The sequence below is a fragment of the Hemiscyllium ocellatum genome, chromosome 13 (genome assembly GCF_020745735.1).
Source record: "Hemiscyllium ocellatum isolate sHemOce1 chromosome 13, sHemOce1.pat.X.cur, whole genome shotgun sequence".
NCBI classification, from domain to species: domain Eukaryota; kingdom Metazoa; phylum Chordata; class Chondrichthyes; order Orectolobiformes; family Hemiscylliidae; genus Hemiscyllium; species Hemiscyllium ocellatum.
This window is the reverse complement of record NC_083413.1, coordinates 31,252,698-31,280,019: the sequence shown is the minus strand read 5'-3', so window position 1 is coordinate 31,280,019 and position 27,322 is coordinate 31,252,698. Positions and strand designations below refer to the sequence as shown.

Below are 27,322 nucleotides of genomic sequence, written 5' to 3'. Positions count from 1 at the left end.
AACCCTCTGAGAGAAGAAATTCCTCCTTGTCTTAAGTTGGTGCCCCTTTATTCTGAGACAATGTGCTCCAGTCTTAGACTTTCCCATGAGGGAAAATATGCTCTCACTATTTGCCCTGTGAAACCCTCAAGAATCCTATATATTTCAATGAGCTCATCTTTTAAACTCCAATGAATAGAGTCACAACCTGTTTAGCCTTTGCTCATGAGACAATTCCTTTGTACCAGGGATCACCCCAGTGAACATTCTCTGAACTGTCTTCAATGAAAAAAAACTTTGCTGAGATAAGGGGACCAAAACTCCTCACAGTACTCCCGACGGGGTCTCACCAGCACCTTGTACATTTTCAGTAAGACTTCCCTACTCTTATACTAAAATCCCCTTGAAATAAGAGTCAACATTCCATTAGCCTTCCTGATAACCTGTGTGCAAGTTTTCTGTTTTTGATGCACAAGTACCCCCCAGATCCTTTGTGATGCAACTTTCGACAGTTTCTCTCCTTTTAATAGTCTGTTCTTTTGTATTTCACACATCAAAAATGAACAACTTCATTTTTTCCCACATACACTCTTTTTGTAAATGCTTTGCCTAATTATTTAACCTGACTTTCCTGGAGCTGGTTATTTTAACACAGCGTCCTGCTCACATGCCCACATGTCTGTCCTCAGCATGCTGCAGTGTTCCAGTGAAACACAGTGCAAATTGCAGGAATAACATCCCATTTTCAGACGAGGTACTTCTGGACATAATATTGAGTTAAACATCTTCAAATTGTGAACCATACCTTCCCTTTCTTTTCGCTTGTTATCACATTCTCCCCTCCCCCATCCCACTTACTGTCCTTTCAAGTCTGGCAGGAGACACACCATTGTTCTGCCATTCTCACATTCCAATCATTTAATCTGAAACTACTGTCTTCTCTCAACGACACCTTACACCAACTATCCCCACCACCACCTCGTTGAAGTATGACATAAATGCTGTCTCCTCCACATTTCACTCCAGCTCTGATGAAGAGTCATCTAGACTCAAAATGTTATTTTGCTCTCTCTCCATAGATGCTGCCTGACCCACTGTAATCTCCAGCATTTGTTGTTTTCAATCAACGCGAAGATTGACTTCACCCATAATTATTGCTGTGTTCTTTTTACACGCTCCACTACCAAATTTGTTGATTTATACCTTTTCCTACAGTATGCATACTGCTTTGTGGTCTATACACAACTCAATGTCTTCTTTCCCTTGATTTATTTTATTTTCACCCAAATGGATTTTATAGTATCCAAACTAGATCAGCTCTCACAACTATCCTTGTTTCATCTCTTATTAACATTATGTGTTCATGATGGCCATTAATTCACGATGATTCGCATCATCAGTTCCTTAGTCCAAATGTTTTATTTACAAGAATACATAGGCTTATAGGCTTGTTTTTTTGACATTTTTAATCACCCTGCTGTTTCTTTGAAGGAAATGAAGGAAAGAGCCCCAAGTCAGAGAAACTGAGAGTTTAGGGTCAGGGAGAAGTAGGGTTGGAGGACAGTGAATGAAAGGGAATGAAGGTTATGAAGGATAGATTAAAAAGTTAGATTAAAAATTGTAAATTTGAAATATTGAGGGACGTATGTAAAATCAGTGTTGACCAGATTGCTCAAAAAACAAAATTAGTTGTGTGTGGAACTAATCGTGTGAAATAGATTTTAAGTAAATGAAATTCATCCAAGATGAGTGATGGTACTAAAAGTGGGTAGATGGCGCAACATGCAAGAAGATTAAGTAATAGAGTACAAACTAAATTTGATGTTTCTTCCCCCCCAGTGTTCTACATCACAATGCAAAGTAGGTTCCCTAATTGGCTAGGTTCTGGAGTGAGATGTTACTATGCAAGAAATGGAGGACTGATCTACGGTGAGAAAGAAAGGTATCTCCCAACGCCGTGGACTTACTACAACTGGTTGTTTTGGTGGTGGAGAGGATACCTATTTTATAGACAGCAGCTGAACTATTTTTATAACACTGTTCTACCCAACCTGCAAAACCAATACAGAGGTAAGAAAAAATACTTTTTACTCCATATCATGTTTTGTTTAAGTAACAAAGAGAACAAGGAAAAGAATTAGACTTTAAAACAAAAACAATGGCCTTACTTACACGCCGATGTCTTATGGTCTTAAAAACAGAAATTGTTAGAAATATCCACCAGGTTTGGAATGATCTGTGAAGAGAAGAACAAGAGTAGGGTTGGATTTTAAAAGAATATTGGGATTTAGAATAGAGGGGTATCAGTCCACTAGTTTTTGGCACCCATCATCATAAGGTAACCACTTTCAGAGAGGCTGGGCAGGGTTGGAACTGCTACCCAACCACAATTGGTGGCTGATCAATTGAAGAAGATTAGGTCTAATTTAAATGTGTATTTGGGCTCCATTCTCTCAGCAAAGTTTATTTCCAGTAAGCCAGATAGCATGGAACAGTGATCTTGACCATTGTCAGGCCACTATCATAGTCCCCATCTGGAAAGGCATGGTTGCCACAATTAATCATAAGAAAGGCACCCACACCTACATCATTCAGGGCCACCAGGCCAGAGCTGAGACCCCAGCCTTCCTGTGCATGTGCTGCCCCTTTACAATTGCAACCAAGTCAGTGTGACATTTCTAAATATGAAAGATGTTGTTATTTTCAGCAGCAGTGTGTTCAGGAGATGTTGCAGGGAAGCTCCTTAGGGGAGCTGCAACATCAATTTCTTTCCAGCTGTCATTCTGGACTGTCAAAAAAGGTTTGAGGTGGCGAAAGGTGAGTTCGACGACATCATACTTCCACCCCAACTGCCTTTCACAAACAATATCCAGAAAAACTCTTGACAATCAGAAATTAGACATGTGACTTCTCTTTTTAAAAATCTATGCAGTTACTTTGTTTATAAAGTTCCAGATATTTACTTAGCTTCATTATCTCTTCCTTGTAAAAATCCAGGTGAGCATGGTCTAGAACACAGGGTCAGAATCTGGAAGTAATCCTAATGCTAGCTCCTTAACCCTGGCCTGAAAATACAGCCCAAAGCTTCAAGTCAATGGCATATCATGTTGTAGTCAATATTTTACATGAATTTGTGCCACTGAGATTGTTGTAACATTTTATTAATAAATTATAAGTACAGCCTGCATTAATAATTGTCACTGTTGTGCTATTTTCATCACTTCAGAAAGTTCCAAGAATACTGACATCAACAGGTATCTCTATTGGACAAAGGATGCTAAAGGGCTGACTAAAAGCAACTAACTGCATTAAACACAGCAAAGGCTATCAGACTTGACAACATCTTGTGCTGAATACCTGCATACTAAAATTGTTAGCCTAGTAGCTAATGAAAGCATCATACCACAATTATTTCCCAATATGTGGCTTGTCAGTGCTGAGTGTGGGTGTCACTTAAATCACTCACTTCCAGATATCATCAGACTTGACTGACATGATGGCCTGCTAGTATTATAGCTGGACTGTTACCCAAAGACCTAGGCAATGGTCTGGGAACCTGGGTTCAAATCCTACCATAACAGTTGGTGGAATTTGAATTCAATAAACATTTGGAAGTAAAAGTCTATAAATGGCCATGAATCAGGGGGTGGGTAATAACTCATCTGGTTCGCTCATTTGTTTTGGGAAGGAAATAGCCATCCTTACCTGTTCTGGCCTACATGTGACACCAGACCCACAGTAATGTGGTTGACTCTTAACTGCCCTATGGCCAATAGATTCTGACCGAGCCAGCAATGCCCTCGTCCCATGAATGAATTTTTAAAAACTGAAATGTAGGCTGCTTGAGAATCAAATTGATTGTGAGACAAGATACTATTGGATTTGTTGAAAATTTCTGACCATTATGTAGAGTAGAATAGTTCTAGTTATCCATGGAAACTGTTCAGTGGTGTAACTTTAATGTTTTATGTAATGCACAGGAAAGGTTTAATAAAAAATCCTTTCTGGCCAGGACTAGACCCAGAACTGGAATTGACCAGAAAAAACGAGAGTTATTCCCTATTTGTAAAGCTAGCTGAACTGTTTGTTGTTAATCCAAGTCGATTATTTTCATTTATTATTTTTCTCTGTTGCTTTTGTAGAAATGGAAGTTGACCCATACAATGACTGCTGCAGAGACTCTGGTGATGTCTTTTTCTGTAATCTTTACCGATCAAGGAGACCCTTCGACTTCTGCTTTGGATACATTCCACCACGGATAGGTATTTTATTCAAAAAATATGCTCACTGCGAATATACATTCAATTCTTCCTTTAGCAGAAAAATTCCAGTTTTTCTTTCATCTACCTGAATTTATCAGGTCCATTCTTACTGTAAGTTCTTCAAATTTACAGACAACACAGAAGAGTGGTCTTCTTCCACAATAAAAGAAATTTGCAGAGTTCAGTACATGCCTTAATCACTCTAAGTAATGATGTGGATGTGCTGCTGTTAGACTGGGTTGGACAAGGTCAAAATTCACATGGCACCAGGTTATAGTCCAACAGGTTTATTTGAAAGTTTGTGTTTCCAAATAAACCTGTTGCACTATAACCTGGTGTTATGTGATTTTTGACCAACTCCAAATAACACCATGCCTGTCTGAACTTAACTTCCGTCAATTGTGTGTTTTAATAATTTATAAGCAAAGCATTCAAACTTAATGGTTAAATTCCAACCTGCTTCTTCCTAATGAGGAAGTCATAGTATCTTACTTAGATTCCATTTAAAATTTAATCAAGTTCCTATTGTCATCAAAGGACTTGACAAGCATTTGCTTACATGGGATTCTACCTGGGTGCAGCAGATTTCTGAAGTATCACTCAAACCAGTTATTGAAATGGGTAGGAATCAGTCACTGACTCCATTCACGGCTAACAAGCAGAACTAAACTTTCCTTTTTATTTTAATTTGGAAAATAAAGATTTTTGAGGCATTTTATTTTTTAATTTACCAGGTTTCTTCTTTGGCGATCCTCATATTGTCACCTTGGATAGTGTAAAATACACCTTCAATGGCCTGGGAGAATTCATCCTATTAAGTGTGAAAGATGAAAATGATACATCACTGTTCAGACTTCAGGGACGAACCCTCAGAGCTGGAGAAAATAGAACATCACAGGCAACAAGTTTTGTAGCACTGGCAGCACAAAGAATGAATGGAACAAAGGTGATTAGTACTGGTCTTAAGAAATTCATAGCAAAATGTGTATTACTGTATGTTACACTAATGAAGCATTCACCTATTTATGTAGCAGTTTGGCTCAATTGCAGTGCTTACGCTGAAAGTTAAACGATCTATACCTTCAAGCCCCATCCCAGAATTCTAACATCTCATCTAGGTTCACATTTCAATGCAACACTGAAGGATGTTGAATTATTGGAGCTACCATCTTTTGGATGTGCCTTTAAAATCAAGGACATTCACTTTTCAGGTGAACATGAAGGTCAAAGGCACTTTGGTAGAAGGAAAGAGAAGCTTATCTGATGTCCTGCTCAACATTGTTCCTTCAACAAACATCAACAATAATAGTTTAACTGGCCACTTAGTTTATTGCTGTTTGTGGGAGTTTGCCATGACATCAGCTGTCAGATTTGTTTGCAAAGTATTAGAGATTACATTTCAAATATTAGAATTCATTGAGAGGAGTTTGAGATCCCACAAGGAAGTAGAATGTGCTATGTAAGTGCACCTTTTGATTATCTTGACAAAACATTAATTCTTGAATGCAAATATGGTCTTGATTGTACCACCCACATCCTCCAAACAAATTAATAGAAAGAACGATATGCATTTGTAGAGTACCTGCCAGAACCACTGGCCATCCAGAGAACTTAATATGTGGAGCTAGAGAAAGCAAGCCAGTCAAGGGGCATCAGAGGAGCAAGAAATTCAATATTTCAGGCAGGACTCTTCATCAGGACCCCAGTAAAGTGGGGAAATATTTTTCTGACTTCTAATTGTTATAAATTGAGGAGAATATTAGGAGTTTTAAAATTCTGTTTCTAAATAAATGTAGTTTGGAAATACTTTGCAAATTTATTAATAATAGAAGGGAAATAATTGCTGTTTAAAATTGACTGAGGTATAGTGAACAGAACACACCTTCGCCATTCAACATTATTTTAAACCTAGTTCTGCTATCCTTGACCAGGAGCTTTTGGTGCTGATATTGGAGTTTGGAAGGCACTATAGTCTGTTTAGGAGAAAGTGAGGACTGCAGATGCTGGAGATCAGAGCTGAAAATGTGTTAATTATAATCTGTTTGGCTGTTCTCTCATTAGAGAGAGAGAGAGATAACTGGTAGTGAGTTTAACCTGAGGGTTAGGGACAAGGTTGAGAGGCAGGGGCTTCAAGGTGACCTCGGTTGGTACAGGAATTGAACATCACCATTATACATCAACCAACTGACCTCCACCGCTCCTCGCCCTCCCCCCACCCCACCCCCAATATAACATTTTTAACACTTCCAAGTATACATTGGTAGCGAGAAACCTTACCAGCCACCAGTTCAATTCTCACACTCACAGATAAGTTACACTCATACCTCTCCTGACTCACAAATGAACGTAACTTCCTGGCCAAAATGAGTACTGCAGATGCTGGAGGTTAAAGTCAAGAGTGCAGTGCTGGAAAAGCACAGCAGGTCAGGTAGCATCCTCAGAGTTGGGGCAAGGTTCGTTTCCACCTGCGCTATAACACGGAATTCATTAATTCTGAGATGGGTAAGGATTGATTAAGACCTTAGCTCCAATTTAATCTCCTTTATCCATCAAAACCCTGCTGGTTTTCTATCAAATTTGTAGTTAAAATAAGCAAATGTTCAGAAGACTTACTCCAGTTGACTAAGGGAATTTTTCATTTTATTCAGAATGCGCATGACCCTACAGTTTATACACAAGATTTCTTTTTTAGGAAAAAAGTCCAGAAGACCATGTTCACAAGTGTGTGCTACCTACCATCAGTCAAGTTCAGGGAGTAAAATTATTATCTTTTTACAGGTTCAGTGGAACATCAATGATGACGATGAAATAATTCTCATGGTTGATGGAAATATTGTAATTGCTACAGGTGAGAGTGAATAGTTTAACCTTGATGTTATTTATTCTGCATTGCAACAACCATAAGCCAAGTGCATAATTATTTAAGAAATTTAATAGCTTTCATAAGAATAATCAAAGCAGATATTTTGGGCAATTTACAGAACAGATACTCAATTTGAATGCAGAATGGACGTGGGTTGGTGACATGCTTGCAGTTGTCTCCCATATCAACAAATGGGAGACGCAGACTTCTGTCCAGTTTAGGTCGCAATTAAATATCTTTACTGAGCTGATTTATTTTGTCAGAAAATTATACTACTTGGTTTGTTGGTGAACAGTACATGGTAAAATGGATCCTGCCAGTGAGCTGTAATGCAACTTTTTTTTCTTAATTTCTCTATTCTGTAACTAAGGATTATAACGAGGTACGGTGGCACAGTGGTTAGCACTGCTGCCTCACAGCGCCAGGGACCTGGGTTCAATTCCCGCCTCAGGCGACTGACTGTGTGGAGTTTGCACGTTCTCCCCGTGTCTGCGTGGGTTTCCTCCGGGTGCTCCGGTTTCCTCCCACAGTCCAAAGATGTGCGGGTCAGGTGAATTGGCCATGCTAAAATTGCCCATAGTGTTAGGTTAGGGGTATATGTAGGGGTATGGGTGGGTTGCGCTTCGGCGGGTCGGTGTGGACTTGTTGGGCTGAAGGGCCTGTTTCCACACTGTAAGTTATCTAATCTAAATAATATGGTGTTTTTTATTGGTGATCTTGTAACTGTAGCTAATCTTGTAACTGAAGAAGCTATACCTAGGTACTTTTGTACCTAAGATGGCCCTGTGACTTATTAACTTTTCTGAGTCATTTGAGTGCATAAAGCTAATTCAGTTCAATTCAACTACCTTTAAAGTAGCTCAGCCACTCAGAAAGATAGAAATAAAATGCATGATCCACTCATTTTTCTTTGAATCGGGGCCATAGCAAAGGAAGAAGATCCTGATCTGCACATCTAATAAATCTTTGAGATGGTTTGGGCCAGGGTCCTGGAAATTCCTTTTAAAGACGTGTTTGACAGTAGATTCAGGCAGTTAAGTGAATGTATAATGTTACTATCAGACTTTTAAACATTGCTCAACTAATTTTTCATTGAGAAACCTGAAATCAGTACTGAAAGCCTAGCTCAATTCTTACTTGAAATAGCAAAGTTCAAAAAGCTAAAACAAGTCTCAACCATTTATAACTACATTTTTTTTAGACTAGATTAGATTACTTAGTGTGGAAACAGACCCTTCGCCCCAACAAGTCCACACCGACCCGCCAAAGAGCATCCACCCAGACCCATTCCCTTAAATTTACCCCTGCACCTAACACTACGGACAATTTAGCATGGCCAATTCACCTAACCTGCACATTTTTGGACTGTGGGAGGAAACCGAAGCACCCGGAGGAAACCCACACAGACACGGGGAGAATGTGCAAACTCCACACAGTCAGTCGCCTGAGGTGGGAATTGAGCCTGGGTCTCTGGCGCTATGAGGCAGCAGTGCTCACCACTGTGCCTCCATGTTGTTGTATCAATTTTCAAATAGCTCACATTGGAATCAATAGAACTCGTTCAAGTTTATGAATGAAAGCCTAAGTTATTTTAAAATAAATCCTGTTCATTAAATTGATCCAAGGCTCAAAATATAAGTATAAAATCCTTAATTGCAGGCGTACATAATTACAGAACTGTGATGTTGATCTTATCAGAGAAAAATGACGTGGGTTTGATTACAATATTTATTGTCCTTTTTAAAAATGCTTTGATTTTAATTGAGCTTTGATTTAAACAAAATGCATCTCTTAGGCATGGCCTACCAGTAAAGGAACTCACAAAAATGTATAAATCTCATACTTGAATTGGCCAACATCTTGGACAATACATCAATTAAATTTTTATGATCATTCTTCTTTACAGAAAACTCTACCTTTATAAATGAAGTGACCATACAAAAGACAACCGACAATGAAACCGTGGCTGCCTTTGAAGGTGGAACATCCATTACTGTTTCAGGAACGAAGGGGACTTTAGCTTTCACAACATCACTAGATAATTCTTTAAAAAATCAAACAGAAGGTCTCTTGGGTGAGTAACGATGCCACCTTTAAATTGAGATCTTATTACAACTGAAATGATGAATAAATCCATAAAATAAATGGATTGTTATGTTTTCTTTTTAAATTCACATTCCAAAAGCAGATTACTCTGCTGGAAACTGAACTGAAAACAGTAAATACCAGAAGCTATGCAGTAGGCTTGACCAGTCTCTGCCAAGAGAGAAACAGATTGGGCCTGATTTTAACTCTGTGGAAGTGAATGGGTCTTGAGTAAATTAAAAGCTTACCCATTCATTCAAAGCCCATCCACCTGCACAATTAAGTTGGATTCCATTGCTGTGTTATTCTTTCCATGAAAGTACTTGACCCTACAGTATTTTTAACATTTTCTGTGCTCCAAAGATTCAGGGAAATTCAATTTTAAAACAGGTGACTTGATCTGTCATTTATTAAATAGGAACTGGAACCCTTTCCCACCATAATATCCAAACATAACACTAATCATACTAATATTGGAAAATATAAATATAAAAGCAACAAAGACAGAATATAATTAACAATTTAAGCAATGTTAGAAAGAGCAATATTGGATGGACTGACCTGTACTTACCCAGTCTGAAATCAACCACTATGTGTAACATTTGTGTAAAATTAAATCATTTTTATTTTATTATATTTTTGATTTTGGACTTAAATAAGAAAAGGATTGGTTTAAAATTGCAAGGACTGCGGAATGGATTGTTGTACTTTTAAAAGCAAGTACCAACACTTGCTGTAAGTGCTGTTCACACAATTGAGACATAAATGATTCAGAGGGGTCTTGACTGGATGGATGTTGAAAGGATATTTCCTCTTGTGAGAGAATCTAGAACTAGATGTCATAGTTTAAAAATAAGGAGTCATCCATTTAAGATAGAGATGAAAGTTTTCTTTTCTTTCAGAGGTTTTGTCTCAAAACAAGGTGAATGCAGAATCTTTTAACAGTTTTAAGGCAGAGGGAGATAGATTCTCGATTAACAAAGGATGAAAGATTATCAGGGGATATAAAGGAATGCAGAGTTAAGGTTAAAATTACATCAACCGTGATCTTATTGGGTGGCAAAGCAAGCTCAAAGAACTGAGTGGCCTACTTTTGTTCCTTGTTCATATGTTTGTAACCAGTGAACGAAGATTAGTTGTAGATGAACTAGTACAAGAAGATGTGTATCAAGTGAGATTCAGCTGGAATCAACTAATTAATTAGTCTTTAAAGTTATGATTGGTTATCGATGGCAAAGGCTTTCTGACTCCAGTAACAATGTGGTTGGCTCCCAAGTAGCTGAGTAGTTTGGGGGTTTGAGTGATACAGCCAGAAGACTTCAGACCTCCACAAAGGAAGAAGCTGACTTTCTGTAATCAAAAATATCTGAAGCCTGAAGAAGACCAGTTTAGTTTCCCTAGCTGGTTCTTGTAATCCGTGGCTTATAAACAGTAAATCACAAATGTTGTAAGTTGTGAACTAGTCACTTTGTGCCTCCTGCAAACAAGTGAAAAGAGATCAGAGAGCAAAACCTCCAAGAGGATCATACAAGCAAACTCTGTGGACAGGGACCATTGAACTGACTACCCAGTTTTTCCCTCCACTCATAGCTCCAATGATTTTTGTGTCAGACTCTGCCTGTCTCTGTGCACAGGGAGAAAGTCAGGACTGTAGATGCTGGAGATCAGAGTCAAAAAAAAGGGCGCTAGAAAAGCACAGCTGGTCAGGCAACATCCAAGGAGCGGGACAGTCAACATTTCGAACATAAACTATTCATCAGAAATGTGGGTGGGGGAAGGGAGTTGATAGATAAATGGTAGGGGGATGGGGCTGGTGTGAAGGTTGCTGGGAAGGTGATGAGTGGTGCTGATAGCTCAGAGGGGAGAGTGGAATGGATAGGTGGGAAGGGAGATGGACAGGTGGGACAGGTTAACAGGGGGGTGGGTTGGATCTAGAATAAGGTGGGGGGAGGGGAGATGATGAAACTGGTGAAATCAACATTGATTCTGTGTGGTTGGAGGGTCCCAAGGAAGAAGATGAGATGTTCTTCTGCCTTGGTTAACTTCAACCACATGGAATCAATGTTGATTTCACCAGTTTCCACATTTCCCCTCCCCCCACTTTATCCCAGACCCAACCCTCTAACTCAGCACTTCCCTCTTCAACTGCCCTACCTGTCCATCTTCCTTCCCACCTATCTGCTCCACTCTCCCCTCTGACCTATCACCACCACCCCCACCTTCATCCACCTATTGCATTCCCAGCTACCTTCCCCCCAGCCCCAATCCCCTCCCACCTATCTCTCAGCCCCCTTGCCCACCACCCCCATACATCAACAGTTCGTACTTGTTTGCTTACAGCTGGAATAGATTTAATAGTAATAAATAGTAATTCTTGTTAAGTGCAGAAACTTGGTCTCTGTTTTCTGTTAACAGACAGGCAATTTGAGGAATTTTACATATTTTGATACAATCTTTAACTTTTGTGACAATTCTGGGATGAACAAGTCTTGATTTCTGGTGTGTTATTCCAGTGAGGTGTGACAGGTGCTTGCTTCAATGTCAGTGAAAGCGAAAGGTGGATCAAAGTTGATAATCTTAACTTTTATCCGCATGAAAATAAATAATCGAAGTTTAGCTTCAGTATTGTTTTACATTTTCTGTATTTTTGCTGGTCACATTTTGAATGATAACATGATTTACTAATTATAACAATTCAGAAGCAGAAACATTTCTTTTGGAATTATTTTTAGCTTTCCATGTACTGGAACAAACTTTTCCATTTCTACATTTAGGTGTCTGGAACAACGATAAAGCAGATGATTTTAAAGCCGCTAATGGAACACACCTTGACTTTGATGGAACAAATTTGCCTACAGATGCTCAGATATTTTTTGATTTTGGCCTGACATGTAAGCACATCTTTTACATATTTTAAAATACAATTACTAAAATGGATAACTGACTTAATCACGAACTAATTATGTGACAATGGCAATACCATTTTTATTACGTTTGATTATGTGTGTTTTGTTTAAGGGAAAACAACTCTGAACAACAGCATTTTCACCTACAATACAACCGCAGGAGAGTCTTGGTACACATACAACAATAACAGTTTTGTACCTTTGTTTTATGATGAGCTTTTGCAAACTACTGAGAAAGAAAAAATTAACAATGCTAATGAAACTTGTAAAGGAGACGATGACTGCATTTATGACATTTTAAGTACAAATGATTTATCGTTTGGAAGAGCAACATTGCAAAGTGTGACAACATTTGCAGCACAGAACAGCACAATGAGTACGTATGCACATCTGTTGAAAAATTGAAGTACTGTTGACACATGTTCATCATAACGTTCACTAGATCATAGGTTCTCAATCTTTATTTTTGTTGAAGAAACCTTTTCAAATAGTTGAATGGATAGGAGAGGTTGAGCAAATTAAAGCCATTGCAAATTCTGTGGAGCAGCGCCTCAGCAATCTTCATAATCTTTTGGAGGACAGACTGCTGGATTACTGACCAATAGTGCCAGCATTTAACCTGCTGCTATTAGGGCATAAAAAATTTAAGGTGCGTTAAGAGCTGGAAGTTGGTTGGAACACATCCATGCGCAATGCTGTGACCTTTTTAGAGTTCAGTCAGACTGGAAGATGTGAACAAGGAAGCAGTCTGAACCTTGTGTGCTGCCTGCCTGAACAGCACCAGGCAAAGACAGGTCATGGATTGCAATGTCAGCACACAAACTTCTTTCCACCCAGCCCTGAATATAATTGCATTTCTCTTTTCTGAAAAGTGATACCATGTCATTGTGTGCATTACCTTAAATTTATTTATAAAATTAAAGAAATGACTTCTCACTGAAGGCTTTCAGTAATATTACTGTCATATTCACAGATAATTTCCCACCGAACATCACTGGAGATTCAACCATTCAAACCCGCATTGATGAACCAGTGTTTACTCTTTTTACTGCAACTGATAGCAATGATGATGAGGTGACATTTTCCGTGGTGACTGATTCTCCAGATATCACAATCACAGGTAAAGTTGAATTACCAGTGGTTTTATCAGGTGCATTTATAGTTCTAGTCACCTTCTACTTTGACATTTAATCTGGACCAAAAACTTTATTTTGAAAATGCATTGACCTTTTACTCGGGATATTGGTAATAAGGGGAGGGTCAACAAAGGATAAAAAGGAGCAAACTTGTAGAGGGAGATGAGGGAACAGGAAATATAGTATATAAATGCTTTGACTAAATTTTCACAGAAGAGTTGGTTGCTAAAATTGTAGAAATGCCTGAAGTGTGTATTCAGTACTCCAAGCAAGCTATTACAGAAATTATTCTACCTAATAATGGAAGAAACACCTATTACTTTCTTTATTAAACCTTTATGAAGTTTAGATTAGATTACTTACAGTGTGGAAACAGGCCCTTCGGCCCAACAAGTCCACACCGATCCTCCAAGGAGCAACCCACCCAGACCCATTCCCTGACATTTACCCCTTCACCTACGGGCAATTTAGCATGGCCAATTCACCTAACCTGTACAACTTTGGACTGTGGAAGGAAACCGGAATACCCGGAGGAAACCCACACAGACATGGGGAGAATGTGCAAACTCCACACAGACAGTTGCCCAAGGCAGGAATTGAACCCGGGTCTCTGGCGCTGTGAGGCAGCAGTGCTAACCACTGTGCCACCGTGCCGCCCAAAACTGTTGTGGCTGTTACCCATAAAATTCAAATTTCTTCTACTGCATTAAACCCATTTCTGATTGATTAAGTATATTTAGTTACATTCCACGGTTGACTAAATACTGTCATGGGATTTTATCTGTAAGTTTCAAGTGAATCACAGTATAATAGAGATGAGGAACATTGCCTCGATGCAAAAAAAATTGTGATTTGAAGATTCAGGCATTTCCTTGTAATTGGTTGTTGGTTATTATTATAGTATGCACCAAGATGTTTTCTGTAGCATATTAACAAATATTAATCAAAATAAAATAATATGGGGTACATATAGAGTTAATAATAGATATCTTCTACCTCGGATGGGGAATTTCAAGGCTGAGGGCATATTTTTAAAGTGAGAGGAGAGAGATTTAAAAAAGGCATGCATAGAAATGGATTAAAATGGCTATAGGACTCTAAGAGCTAACATCAATAATACTCAACAGAAAATTCAACAAATCTTGTTCCGACAAAACAATTGGTCTTTATTAACAAGGGAGTTGCATGCTGATTGGCTGAACTTGGAAGAAAGAGAGAGTTAATCACAGCTCTGAGCGTTTCTCACAAGTTCGTGCTTACAGAGAGACAAGAAGGAATCTTTATACTTAAAATTCATCAATAGCTATCACTAATGATCACTAGAGGTTAGTCATCCATTGGACCGGTACATTGAATTGTGATGTGTGTTTTTACTTCCGAGGTTTATCATGTTGACTTCCAAAAACCTTGTGCCACATATGCCATCCCATTATCTTGTCCTTGTTGGGGACTCAGGATTTTGTGAGATGTCCTTATTTAGGCTTAGTCAGTATCCCAGAATTTATGTGGAGCTAGCTAATCAATCTCTGATGGGGTCTACCGAGGTTAAATCCTACTGACAATTGAAAATAGGTGCAGGAGTAGGCCATTCTGCCCTTCAAGCCTGCACCACCATTCAATATGATCATGGCTGATCATCCTTAATCAGTATCCTCTTCCTGCCTTATCTCCATAACCCTTGATTCCACAATCCTTGAGAGCTGTATCCAACTCTTTCTTAAATGAATCCAGAGGCTGGACCTCCACTGCCCTCTGAGGCAGAGCATTCCACACAGCCACCACTCTCTGGGTGAAGAAGTTTCTCCTCATCTCTGTCCTAAATGGCCTACCCCGTATTTTTAAACTGTGTCCTCTGGTTCGGCACTCACCCATCAGCGGAAACATGTTTCTTGCCTCCAGAGTGTCCAATCCTTTAATAATCTTATATGTCTCAATCAGATCCCCTCTCAGTCTTCTAAACTGAAGGGTATACAAGCCCAGTCACTCCAGTCTTTCAGTGTAAGGTAATCCCGCCATTCCAGGAATTGACCTCGTGAACCTACGTTGCACTCCCTCAATTGCCAGAATGTCTTTCCTCAAATTTGGTGACCAAAACTGCACACAGTACTCCAGGTGTGGTCTCATCATGGCCCTGTACAGCCGCAGAAGAACCTCTTTGCTTCTATACTCAATCCCTCTTGTTATGAAGGCCAGCATGCTATTAGCCTTCTTCATTACCTGCTGTACCTGCATGCTTACCTTCATTGACTGGTGTACAAGAACACCCAGATCTCTCTGTACTGCCCCTTTACCTAAATTGATTCCATTTAGGTAGTAATTTGCCTTCCTGTTCTTGCCACCAAAGTGGATAACCATACATTTATCCACATTAAACTGCATCTGTCATGCATCTGACCACTCACCTAACTTGTCCGGGTCACCCTGTAATCTCCTAACATCCTCATCACATTTCACCCTGCCACCCAGCTTAGTATCATCAGCAAATTTGCTAATGTTATTGCTAATACCATCTTCTATATCATTAACATATATTGTAAAAAGCTGCTGTCCCAGTACTGATCCCTGCGGTACACCACTGGTCACTGCCTGCCATTCCAAAATGGAGCTGTTTATCACTACTCTTTGTTTACTGTCAGCCAACCAACTTTCAATCCACGTTAGTACTTTGCCCCCAATACCATGCGCCCTAATTTTGCTCACTAACCCCCTATGTGGGACTTTATCAAAAGCTTTCTGAAAGTCCAGGTACACTACATCTACTGAATCTCCCTCATCCATCTTCAGAGTTACATCCTCAAAAAATTCCAGAAGATTAGTCAAGCATGATTTCACCTTCATAAATCCATGCTGCCTCTGACCTAACCCGTTACTACTATCCAGATGTGTTGTAATTTCATCCTTTATAATAGACTCCAGCATCTTTCCCACCACTGAGGTCAGACTAACTGGTCTGTAATTTCCTGCTTTCTCTCTCCCACCTTTCTTAAAAAGTGGTACAATATTAGCCACCCTCCAATCCGCAGGAACTGATCCCGAATCTATCGAACTCTGGAAAATAATCACCAACGCATCCATGATTTCTCGAGCCACCTCCTTCAGTAACCTGGGATGTAGTCCATCAGGCCCTGGGGACTTATCAACCTTCATACCTAACATTCTCTCCAACACCAGTTCCTGGCAAGTATAAATTCCCTTAAGTTCAGATCCTTCAGCCACTGTTCCCTCAAGGAGATTGCTTGTGTCTTCCCCAGTGAACACAGATCTGAAGTAACAATTCAATTCTTCTGCCATTTCTTTGTTCCCTGTAATATATTCTCCTGTTGCTGTCTTCAAAGGCCCAATTTTAGTCTTAATCATTTTTTTGCCTTTCACATACCTAAAAAAACTTTTACTATCCTCCTTTATATTATTGGCCAGTTTACCTTCGTACTCATTTTTTCTCTGCGTATTTCCTTCTTAATAATCCTCTGTTGTTCTTTAAAAGCTTCCCAGTCCTCCGTTTTCCCACTTATCTTTGCTATGTTATACTTTTTCTTTTTTAACTTTATATGTTTCTTAACTTCCCTCGTCAGCCACGGCCACCCATGCCTCCTCCTAGGATCTTTCTTCCTTTTTGGAATGAACTGATCTTGCAACTTTTGCATTATACACAGAAATATCTGCCATTGTTCCTCCACAGTCATCCCTGCTAAGGTATTGCACCATTGAACTTTGGCCAGCTCCTCCCTCATAGCTGCATAGTTCCCTTTATTCAACAGAAATATTGTCACTTCCGATTGTACCCTCTCCCTCTCAAATTGCAGATTGAAGCTTATTGTATTATGGTCACTACTTCCCAATGGCTCCTTCACTTCGAGGTACCTGACCAATTCTGGTTCGTTGCACAATACCAGATCCAGAATTGCCTTCTCCCTGGTCGGCTCCAGCACCAGCTGTTCTAAGAATCCATCTCTGAGGCACTATACAAAGTCTCTTTCTTGAGGTCCAATACCATCTTGATTCTCCCAGTCTACCTGCATGTTGAAATCCCCCATAACAACTGTAGTAACGTCTTTGCGACAGGCCAATTTCAGCTCCAGATTCAACTTACATCCGACATCCAGACTACTGTTTGGGAGCCTGTAGATAACTCCCAAGAGGGTCTTTTTACCCTTAGTATTTCTCAGCTCTATCCAGGGATATGGGCCAGGAGCAGGCAGGTGGGACTAGTATAGTTGGGATTATGTTCAGCCTGGACTGGTTGGACCAAAGAGTCTGTGTCTATGCTGTATGACTCCATGTGTGGGACTTTGCTACCTACAAATTAACTGCTGCATAAAGTATTCAACCCATCTATGAGGCACAAGTCAGGATTATGATGAATTACTCTCCACGCCCCCCCCCCACAACCCACCCTCCCATCCTGGCATCCGTGACTACCTGGTCAGGTCCACGCCCCCTTACAACCCACCCTCCCATCCTGGCACCTTCCTCTGCCACCACAGGAACTGCAAAACCTGCGCCCACACATCCTCCCTCAGCTCTATCCAAGGCCGTAAAGGAGCCTTCCGCATCTATCAAAGTTTTACCTGCACATCCACCAATGTCATTTATTGTATCCGTTGCTCCCGGTGCGGTCTCCTCTACTTTTGGGATACTGGACGCCTCCTAGCAGAGTGCTTTAGGGAACATCTCTGGGACACCCACACCAATCAACCACACCTCCCTGTGGCCCAACATTTCAACTCCCCTTCCCACTCTGCCGAGGACATGGAGGTCCTGGGCCTCCTTCACCGCCGCTCCCTCACCACCAGATGCATGGAGGAAGAACGCCTCATCTTCTGCCTCGGAATACTTCAACCCCAGGGCATCACTGTGGACTTCAACAGTTCCCTCATTTCCCCTTCCCCCACCTCACCCCAGTTCCAAACTTCCAGCTCAGCACTGTCCCCATGACGTGTCCTATCTGCCTATCTTCTTTCCACCTATCTACTCCACCCTACCACCCCCCCCACTGACCTATCACCTTCACCCCCTCCCCGACTCACCTATTGTATTCTATGCTACTTTCTCCCCACTCCCCACCCTCCTCTCACTTATTTCTCCACCCTTCAGGCTCTCTGCCTGTATTCTTGATGAAGGGCTTTTGCCCAAAACGTTGATTTTACTGCTCCTCGGATGCTGCCTGAACTGCTGTGCTTTTCCAGCACCACTCTAATCTAGACTCTGGATAAATGTAACTCCAACAACACCTAAAAAAGTTTCATGTCACCTAGGACAAACCAGCCTGCTCGATTGGTACCAAGTCTGAGCATCTTCAACATTTGCATGCTTCATCACAATGCACAATGGTAGCGCAGGAACTCACCAAGGATCTTTCTACAGCATTTACCAAACTTGCAACCTTTGCCAGCTAGAAAGACCAGGATCGCTGATGCATGTGGAAAGTATCACTTTCAAGCCTCTGCTGCTCGACGCCCTCCCCATCAACAAATAATACAGCATCCTGACTTGTAGCAATATAGCTATTCTATAACTGTTGTTGCAAATTCCTCTTCAACAACACTGACAATGTTTTTAAATCATATTAGATTGTAATGGTATAGAAAATCAGTTCATCACCACTTACTGAAATGTAATGGGGCTGGGTAATAAACGCTGGCCTAACCATTGATATCCACATCCGATGAATGAATAAAGCAGTTCATAAGGTGAAGACACACTTAGCAGCAATATTAGATTACTTACAGTGTGGAAACAGGCCCTTCGGCCCAACAAGTCCACACCAACCCGCCAAAGCGCAATCCACCCATACCCCTACATTTACCCCTACGGACAATTTAGCATGGTCAATTCATCTGACCCGCACTTCTTTGGACTGTGGGAGGAAACCGGAGCACCCAGAGGAAACCCGCGCAGACACGGAGAGAACGTGCAAACTCCACACAGTCAGTTGCCTGAGGTGGGAATTGAACCCGGGTTTCTGGTGCTGTGAGGCAACAGTGCTAACTACTGTGCCACCATGCCGCCCAATATGTGCCATCTTCCAGAACCCATTGTTCTGTGAGAGCAATGATTTAATAATTCTGCAGCTGATATACAGGGCCTAATCCTCCCAGCCCCTGAACAATGTGAGCAATGGCAAGTCAGTTGGAAAAATATGGTAAGATCAAACAAAAATGTGATTCTTGGCATCAAGAAAACCAGCCTGACTTTTCACCAAGGTTTTAATGGCCAAAGTGAAGGTCTTGCTACTGAGCAATGAAAGCCCTATTTGCTTGCATTACGATCTCGTTATTACCTAAACTTGCCCCATTTTTATCCAGTTCATTATTTTATCAGGCAGTGAAGAGAAACTAAATGATGACAGTTCCCAACATTAAAATCTGAGTAGGTACTTTGCAGTTCTAGCTCACTGTTTGGTCCTGAAATAAGTCCACAGAAGTCGAAGTCCCATTGCCAAGTCATCCTTTATTTACACATAGAAAAGCCTTGGACCCTCAGCTCCCTCAGAGCCAGATTTCAGAGTTAGTTCTCAGGGGATGTCTGACAATCCTATTCTTACCTGTCAGCCAGGGTGCCCAGTTTAACAGCCCCAATCAAGGAACTCATATTTTATGAGATTCATCTGGCTGACTTTGTTACAATCACTAGAGGTCCTTTGGCGCTCCATTTGACTACCAGTCCCCAAAACCTCAGAGTACGTCCATGTGCAGTGATTTCCTACATCCTTTGTCCATGAAAATTGGCATCGGACATGCACCAGCCTCACCACATTTTCAAAGCACGTCTCCAACTCACTTAGACTACAGTTCATCTCTTCAATATTGTACTTTAGAATGCACCATCATCTTCCATGGCGGTGCAGTGCCAGGCCATTTTGTGTGCAGGAACAGGCACCCATCTCAGGCAGCAGAAACAGGTTTGCCTCAGGGTTCTTAGTTTGTTCTCTTCACTTTGAGCTAACTTTGATGCTCAGAGCATCTCTGGCTTGCCTTTGTTTCTTATGGGTTGCTATCTCATTCCAAACCTACAGCCCCACAATACTTCTGCTTAACTTACCGTTACACGACACAAGCCAGGTCCTGCTCCTCAGATGCTGCCTGAGCTGCTGTGCTTTTCCAACACCACTCTGATCTAAACTTTGGTTTCCAGCATCTGCAGTCCTCACTTTTGCCTAGTTTGTAATCTTTGCTAGAAATGATCAGGGAAGGGGGTGGACTATACATGACCATGCTGCATTCATTTCACATTAACCTTATAGCATATGCCAGCAGCATATATAGCAAACACAGTGAATGTGCTTCAACCAAATGGCCATGTATCAAAGTCCAAGATTATCAGTTTTCAGTCACATTAAGGGGGACTGTTGTCAAACAAGGGTCTGCCCAATCAGTCAAGGTCATCTTCCAATCTCAGTTCATGGTCATTCAGTCGCTTGGGGCATTCATGATTAGGGCTTCCATATCGTTACTGTCTGGAAACTGGGCAACAGTAAGTCCTGCCATTTCAGTGCAAACAGTCCAGAATTAGAGGAAAGTTAGTAAGGGAGCTGCACAAATATGATCAAGTCGTGTATTCAGACATTAGTTGGAGATGCTGTTCCAAGTCAGTCAGCCCTGGGGGTCTATTCACTCAAAGACAAGAAGAGTTTAACAGGGGTTACTGCTGTGGTTGGCATGCTGAGGAAATTAGTTATAGCGTTTGGAGGCTGGTGAGCACACAATATCACAAATATGCTGCCATACAGGTGTGTTGCATACATAATAAAGGTGAGCAGAAAAGAATTGTGTGAGATAACTTCCTAGCGCTTACAGAGAGAAACCCCATGAAACTTTCTGAAATTGATACAGTCAATTTTTGATGAAATGTAGTTAAAGTCTAATTAAAATGGATATGTGGCAGTCTAAATATTATTGTACACTTTTGATGTAAAAGATTTTGTTGAGCCAAAATCGTGGATCTGATATCTCCTTCGATAGAAAATGGTGACTTTCAAACAGTTCTTTGATGAGAGTTAAATGTGAAAAGCTAAGTAGTCTGCTGGTTCTAGTTTACTTATATTCTTCAGATTATTCTATTTTTGGGTAAGATGGCATTTTATGATTTGGATGTTAAAAAAAGTTATGGGTATATGGGTATATGAATATATGGGTTTTTTTTCTGAAAAGCCATCCATTCATTCTTTCTTTATTTATAGAAAATGGAAACTTTTCTTGGAATCCAACAAGCTCCATCCCAGTGTTTGCCATAATACAAGCAAATGATTCTAAAGCTGTTTCTGTGTTAGGATTGACACTTGTGTTGTGCAACTGCAGTATCAATTCAACCTGTGATTATTCCAGAACGATTTTGACCTTAGAAAACAATAGTACCGTTTTTAAGGTAAGTTTTTAAGGTAAATGAAAAGCATGAATCATTTCACACCATTGTTATGTCATAGATCATATTCAGATACTGAAGCAATGTATGCCTATATTTATCAAGGTTTGAACAGCATCCAGTTACATTCGCATCACACAAATGCCAAACAATGACCATCTCAAACAAAATAGAATATAACCATCCAGGTTCAATGTCTTTACCTGAGTTCTGTATTGTCAATATATTGGGTGTTATCAGTGACCAGACTCAGAACTGAACCAGCCAAAAAAAAACACCGTGGGTATAAAAGTAGTCAGAGTCTATGGGTTATGATATTACATTCTCCCTATGGGCACCCATCTCATAATACAAAGGGTTTCGTAGATACACTAAAATAGCCAGCCTGCCAACATATGTAAAAAAATAATAACAATAATACGTGTTGCTGTAAGTTCAGATGAACCCAATATTATGATGTCCTTTGGCATGGGCAGTCATGTGGGAGGGAGATTTACTCATTTTTTAAATGCTTAAAACAGTGGGCAGGGAGTGCACTCATTGGCAGGTACCCCTTACCAATCTGGGACACCCTGTGAGAAGAATAGCACTATCTCCTCTCTCACCTGTGCACTCTTTAAAACCCAGCCCACCACACCTCTCATCTCCACTTTTTAAAAAAATCATTCATGGGATACCTAGGCCAGCCTTTATTGCCCTTCCCTAATTGCTGAATGAGCAGTTAAGAGTCAACAATATTGCAGTGGGTCTGGAGTCACTTCTAGGCCAGATCACATAATGACAGCAGTTTCCTTCCTAAAAGGACATTAATAAACTAGACTCAATCCAAAACTCATACACATGCCTGGATCTCGAATCCATTTGTTCTCCCATATGGGTCTGCCTGTATTCATGGCAGCTTCACCACAAAACTTCTAATCAATGGCAAGAAGGCAGCTCAGCAGCAATTTCTCAAGGACAGCTAGTGCTGGACGAATAAATGCTAGCTAAGCTGCTGAAGGTGACATGTCATCAATAAATTAAATAATACATTTTGTTAGTGAGAGCTAAACTATGTTTATTGGGAAATGCAAAAGTATCTACAATTGAACTGATCTATCATAAAATGTAGGCTGATTTATTCTGTTGTTTATACGATTGTGGAGAGAAGGAATGAAGTTCTAGTGAAACTATGCATAAATCTAAAACTTGTCCGTTTGGAATTTAGGTCCCAGCATGTAACTGTACCACTGCCTACACGGGTGATTACTGCACTGAGGATTTTGATGCTTGTCAAGATAACCAATGTTTCCTGAATGACACTTGCAAAGACCAGCCTGCACCACTGGAGGGTTACACCTGTGATCCCTGTCCAGATAATTTAGAAGGAGATGGGATAAAATGCTACGGTGAGGATGCATGTTCCTTCTTTCTTGTGTACTTGAAGTGCTTACGCAACAGTAAATATCAAAAATTAGAAATAACAATCTTCACTTTTAAAATCCTGTTGACATGCGTTAAAGTAGTCATACTGAGTGCCTTATCCCATGAGACATTCTGCATGTTATCCTCTTGAATGTTTCCAGAATTTATGAAGACAAAGGACCAGATTTCTAACTCAGAGGTGCTATTGGATGGCAGGGTTAATCCCACCACTGTCTTGACACTGTGAGCAGGTGGGACCATCCTGTGCTCTCGGCCCTAAATGACCTATGGGCAGACCTGCCCTCAAAGGGAGTGGGAAAGGGCTGAGTCCAGAGATGAGCTACTATTTTAGTGAAATTCGATAAAGGAGGAAAATCAAAATGACATGAAATGTCCAGTTAATATAACCAATCAGTCAGTCAGAAGTTAGAAAAGGAAAAATAAAAGGAATTAGACACTTGACACTGTAAAAAGATAACATCAGCATATTAAATACTGTGATGCAGATAACGAAGACTTTAGGCATTTTAACACAAAGATTATATGAAATTTCAAAACTCTATTCCCTGAGATATTTCGATCAAAAGCAATCTGCAATTCAACTCATTTTACATTTTAGAGAAATTACCACTTTGGTACATCAAAAGGAATTTATAAAACTATAGTTAGAACAACTAAATGTAATACCTCTAAGTTTGCAGATGACATAAAGCTGAGCAGGAGTGTGAGCTGTGAGGAGAATACAGAGCTACTCCGGTGTGACTTGGGCCAGTTAAGTGTGTGGACAAATGCATGGTGGATGCAGGATAATGTGGATAAATTTGAAGTTATCAACTTTGATTGGAAAAATGGGAAGAGGTAGATTGAGAAAGGGGAGGTGGACTGAGACCTGAATAGCCTTGCACACCAGTCGCAGAAAGACTGGTGCTACAGAAGGTGATGAAGAAGGCAAATGAAATGTTGACTTTCATAGTAAGAGGATTTGAAATCAGGAGCAGGGACATCTTGCTGCAATTGTACCAGGCCTTGGAGATACCCACATTTGGAGTATTATGTACAGTTCTGGCCTTCTTATCTTAGGAAGGATGTTCTGGCTGTAGAGAGAATGCAACTAAGATTTACAAGTCTGATTCCTGCAATGGCAGGACTGACATAGGAAGAGAGACCATATTGGTGAGGACTATATTCACTGGCATTTGGAAAAATTAGATGGGGTGGTGGGGTGGGGGGGGGTGGTGTTGGTGATCTCCAAGGTAAACAGATGTTTCCAATGACTGGAAAGTACAGAACCAGGTGTCACAGTCTTAAAAAAATATGGAGAATGCTACTTAGGACTGAGCTAAGATGAAATGTTTTCACTCAGAGTGGGGATCTATGGAACTCTCAGCCATAGAAAGCAGTTGAGCCCAAAACATTGAATGGTCTCAAGAAGATGTTAAATATAGTTCTTAGAGATAAAGGGGATGGAGAGAAAGTGGAAAGAGGGTATTGAGTTGGATAATTAGCCATAATCTTATGATTAGATTACTTACAGTGTGGAAACAGGCCCTTCGGCCCAACAAGTCCACACCGACCCGCTGAAGGGCAACCCACCCATACCCTACATTTACCCCTTCACCACACACTATGGGCAATTTAGCATGGCCAATTCACCTGACCCACACATCTTTGGACTGTGGGAGGAAACCCACGCAGACACGGGGAGAACGTGCAAACTCTACACAGTCAGTCGCCTGAGTCGGGAATTGAACCCGGGTCTCAGGCGCTGTGAGACAGCAGTGCTAACCACTGTGCCACCGTGCCGACCACAAATGATGGAGCAGGGTTAATGGGCTGAATGGCCTAATTCTTGCTTCTACTTTCTAAGTTTCTAAAGCTATGCACCACTTCAATTTTGGGAAAATGGTAAAAATGCATTTGTGGAACTGTAGATATTTTGAAAATAAATAGTGAGGTAACATTGGTAAAAATAGATTTCGAATTTCTACCTCAATGAATAGAGTAGGGTTTAGATGCAAAGAAAACTTTTGACTTCTTAGCAGCTGTCTTACATGTTTTTGTTCGGCATTCTAGACTTGGATGAGTGCCAGGAACGTACAGACAATTGTGAACAGATGTGCACAAATGTTTTTGGAGGATTCAACTGCAGCTGCAATACAGGCTACACAATAAATGCAACGAACAGCTCTATGTGTACTGGTAAGGTACCACTATTTATTATCTGACTGAAATGACTAATTGCTGATGTAAAGGATGAACAAAGATACAAACATTACTATGTCATTTAAGTACCCTGAAATACATATTGCCGAAATATACAATGATGGAGTTAGTTCTATTCAAATTATACTATAGAAATGACTTCCAAAAGTCAATAAATTCAAAGTGATCATCCATAGTGGCATAATGTCAACCACAGATGTGACCTATCATAGATGATTGAAATAGGACAAGTTACAGATCACCCCTCATTCTTCTAAACACTAATGAATAAAGGCCTAACCTGTTTCACTGTTCTTGATAAATCAGCTCCATGATCCCAGGAATCAGCATGGTAAATCTATTTTAACCTGCCTCCAATGCCAGTATATCCTTTTTAAGGACAGGGACCAAATGACTTTACACACTAATCCAGGTTGCAGCCTCACCAAGACCCTATACCACTGTAATAAGACTTCCCTGTTTTTAACCTCCAAACCCTTAGCAATACTGGCCAATCAAAGGCCAGCAAGACCTTAATTAGCCACTGCCTCTAAGAGTAGTGGCTGCTGATGACATACACAACCTGAGGCCCAGGATCATCAGGGAACCCCATTCCAAAGTGCATAAAGATAGATTGGGGGTCGCTGGATGAGGGTTGAGGAAGGGGCATTGTAAAACAAGGGCAGCTGATGGCTTACAGTGGTCAACACCCTACTCAAAGCTGGATTCCTCAATCAGGCATAGAGTATCTGATTATGTACAACTGCCTGTGGACTGTGTGGAAAAGTTTTGCCAACCTCCATTTAATCTCAGTGTCAAGGAAAGTGGTTGTTCATTGGCTCATTAAAAATAACCATTGATATCCTGTAGCAAGTGAATATCCCCTTCCAGCCCTTTCTGTTTCTGAACTAATTGAAGGTGGGATTGCTGCCAGCAGGAGACCAATGTCCCACAATGAAGCTGGTTCAATGTCAGCTTCACATCCCAATGGGCTGCAGTAAACCCTGTCCCAAGATGGAATCAATGTACTGTACCAGCACTCACCCTGATATAACTGTTGAAACAGATTTTATATGGTATCCCATTACAATGAAAGAAGCATCTAATTAATCATGCATATGAAAATACAATGGACAAAAAAATGAAAATGGATCCATATGTCTCACTCAGAATAATGCATATTAAAGGGAGGACCAAGAGGCGATGGAAGTGAGCAGTGACTGATAATAATTCTTTCAATCCTTCTGTTTCAGACATCGATGAATGCAGCAATAGCTCTACATGCCCTCAAAATGCAGACTGTTTCAATTTATTGGGGAATTATTCATGTGTGTGCAAGTCTGGATTTGACGGAGACCCATTCAGGTTTTGCTTTGGTACGATTTCTCCTTTAATTCAATATGTAAATATAAGCCATAACACATACTGTACTGTTTAAAATAAGATGCATAAATGCATTAACATTGATGTGAAGTGCAAGTTAACTTTGTCACAACCACCTTTTTGAGACAGCACTGCCAAAACAATATAAACCTATCTATTCTGTTTATTGAAAGAATAAAACTTCCCAATTATACTTTTGAGGTATAATCTTCCTGCTCTAAAATAGGCAGCTGGGTATATTGTCATTTCCTGAGTTCTTTAAATGCAAATTCTCTTAAAGGATGTCCTTATTAAAGTCATAATATACTCATCATTGTGGATACAATGCGACTTCCTAATCTATTGCTTGTTATATCACTAAGTAAAGAGTTATCATGAGAACATTCTCTCTTAGTTTGCAACATTTATCATAAGTAACTAATAAAAACTTTTATGATCCAGAAACTTGGGATTTCTATCACGTTCTCTCAAGAGAATTCAGACTTAACTTACTCCTGGAATTGAGTTATTGCAACATTGATGGACAGGCTGAGGACAGATGGATTCTTTTTAAGCTATATCCTTTTTTCTCTGATTCTTAAAACTATTCAAAATGGTGCTGGATCATGGTGACAGTGGAAAAACTTTTCACTGTTTTGTTGCTTTTCTCCCTGTAAAATAGATGTGACAATTAAATCATTCAGTCACTCATACCTACCACCCTCCAGATGAAAACATTACTTCTCAGATCTCCTCTCGACC

The 27,322-nt window shown here is 40.3% G+C and overlaps 1 protein-coding gene across 1 annotated transcript in view; it reads left to right on the top strand.

The window, feature by feature from the left end:
- LOC132821726 (uncharacterized) overlaps nucleotides 1-27,322 on the top strand; it is a 118,738-nt gene that overhangs the window by 66,845 nt on the left and 24,571 nt on the right. The window contains exons 37-48 of the mRNA XM_060834434.1: nucleotides 1,819-2,049; nucleotides 4,122-4,241; nucleotides 4,976-5,187; nucleotides 7,020-7,089; nucleotides 9,011-9,178; nucleotides 11,964-12,080; nucleotides 12,208-12,471; nucleotides 13,069-13,215; nucleotides 21,411-21,595; nucleotides 22,800-22,980; nucleotides 25,070-25,195; nucleotides 26,452-26,574. Coding sequence (XP_060690417.1) covers nucleotides 1,819-2,049; nucleotides 4,122-4,241; nucleotides 4,976-5,187; nucleotides 7,020-7,089; nucleotides 9,011-9,178; nucleotides 11,964-12,080; nucleotides 12,208-12,471; nucleotides 13,069-13,215; nucleotides 21,411-21,595; nucleotides 22,800-22,980; nucleotides 25,070-25,195; nucleotides 26,452-26,574 — 1,944 coding nt within the window. The remainder of the gene's footprint in view (nucleotides 1-1,818; nucleotides 2,050-4,121; nucleotides 4,242-4,975; nucleotides 5,188-7,019; nucleotides 7,090-9,010; nucleotides 9,179-11,963; nucleotides 12,081-12,207; nucleotides 12,472-13,068; nucleotides 13,216-21,410; nucleotides 21,596-22,799; nucleotides 22,981-25,069; nucleotides 25,196-26,451; nucleotides 26,575-27,322) is intronic.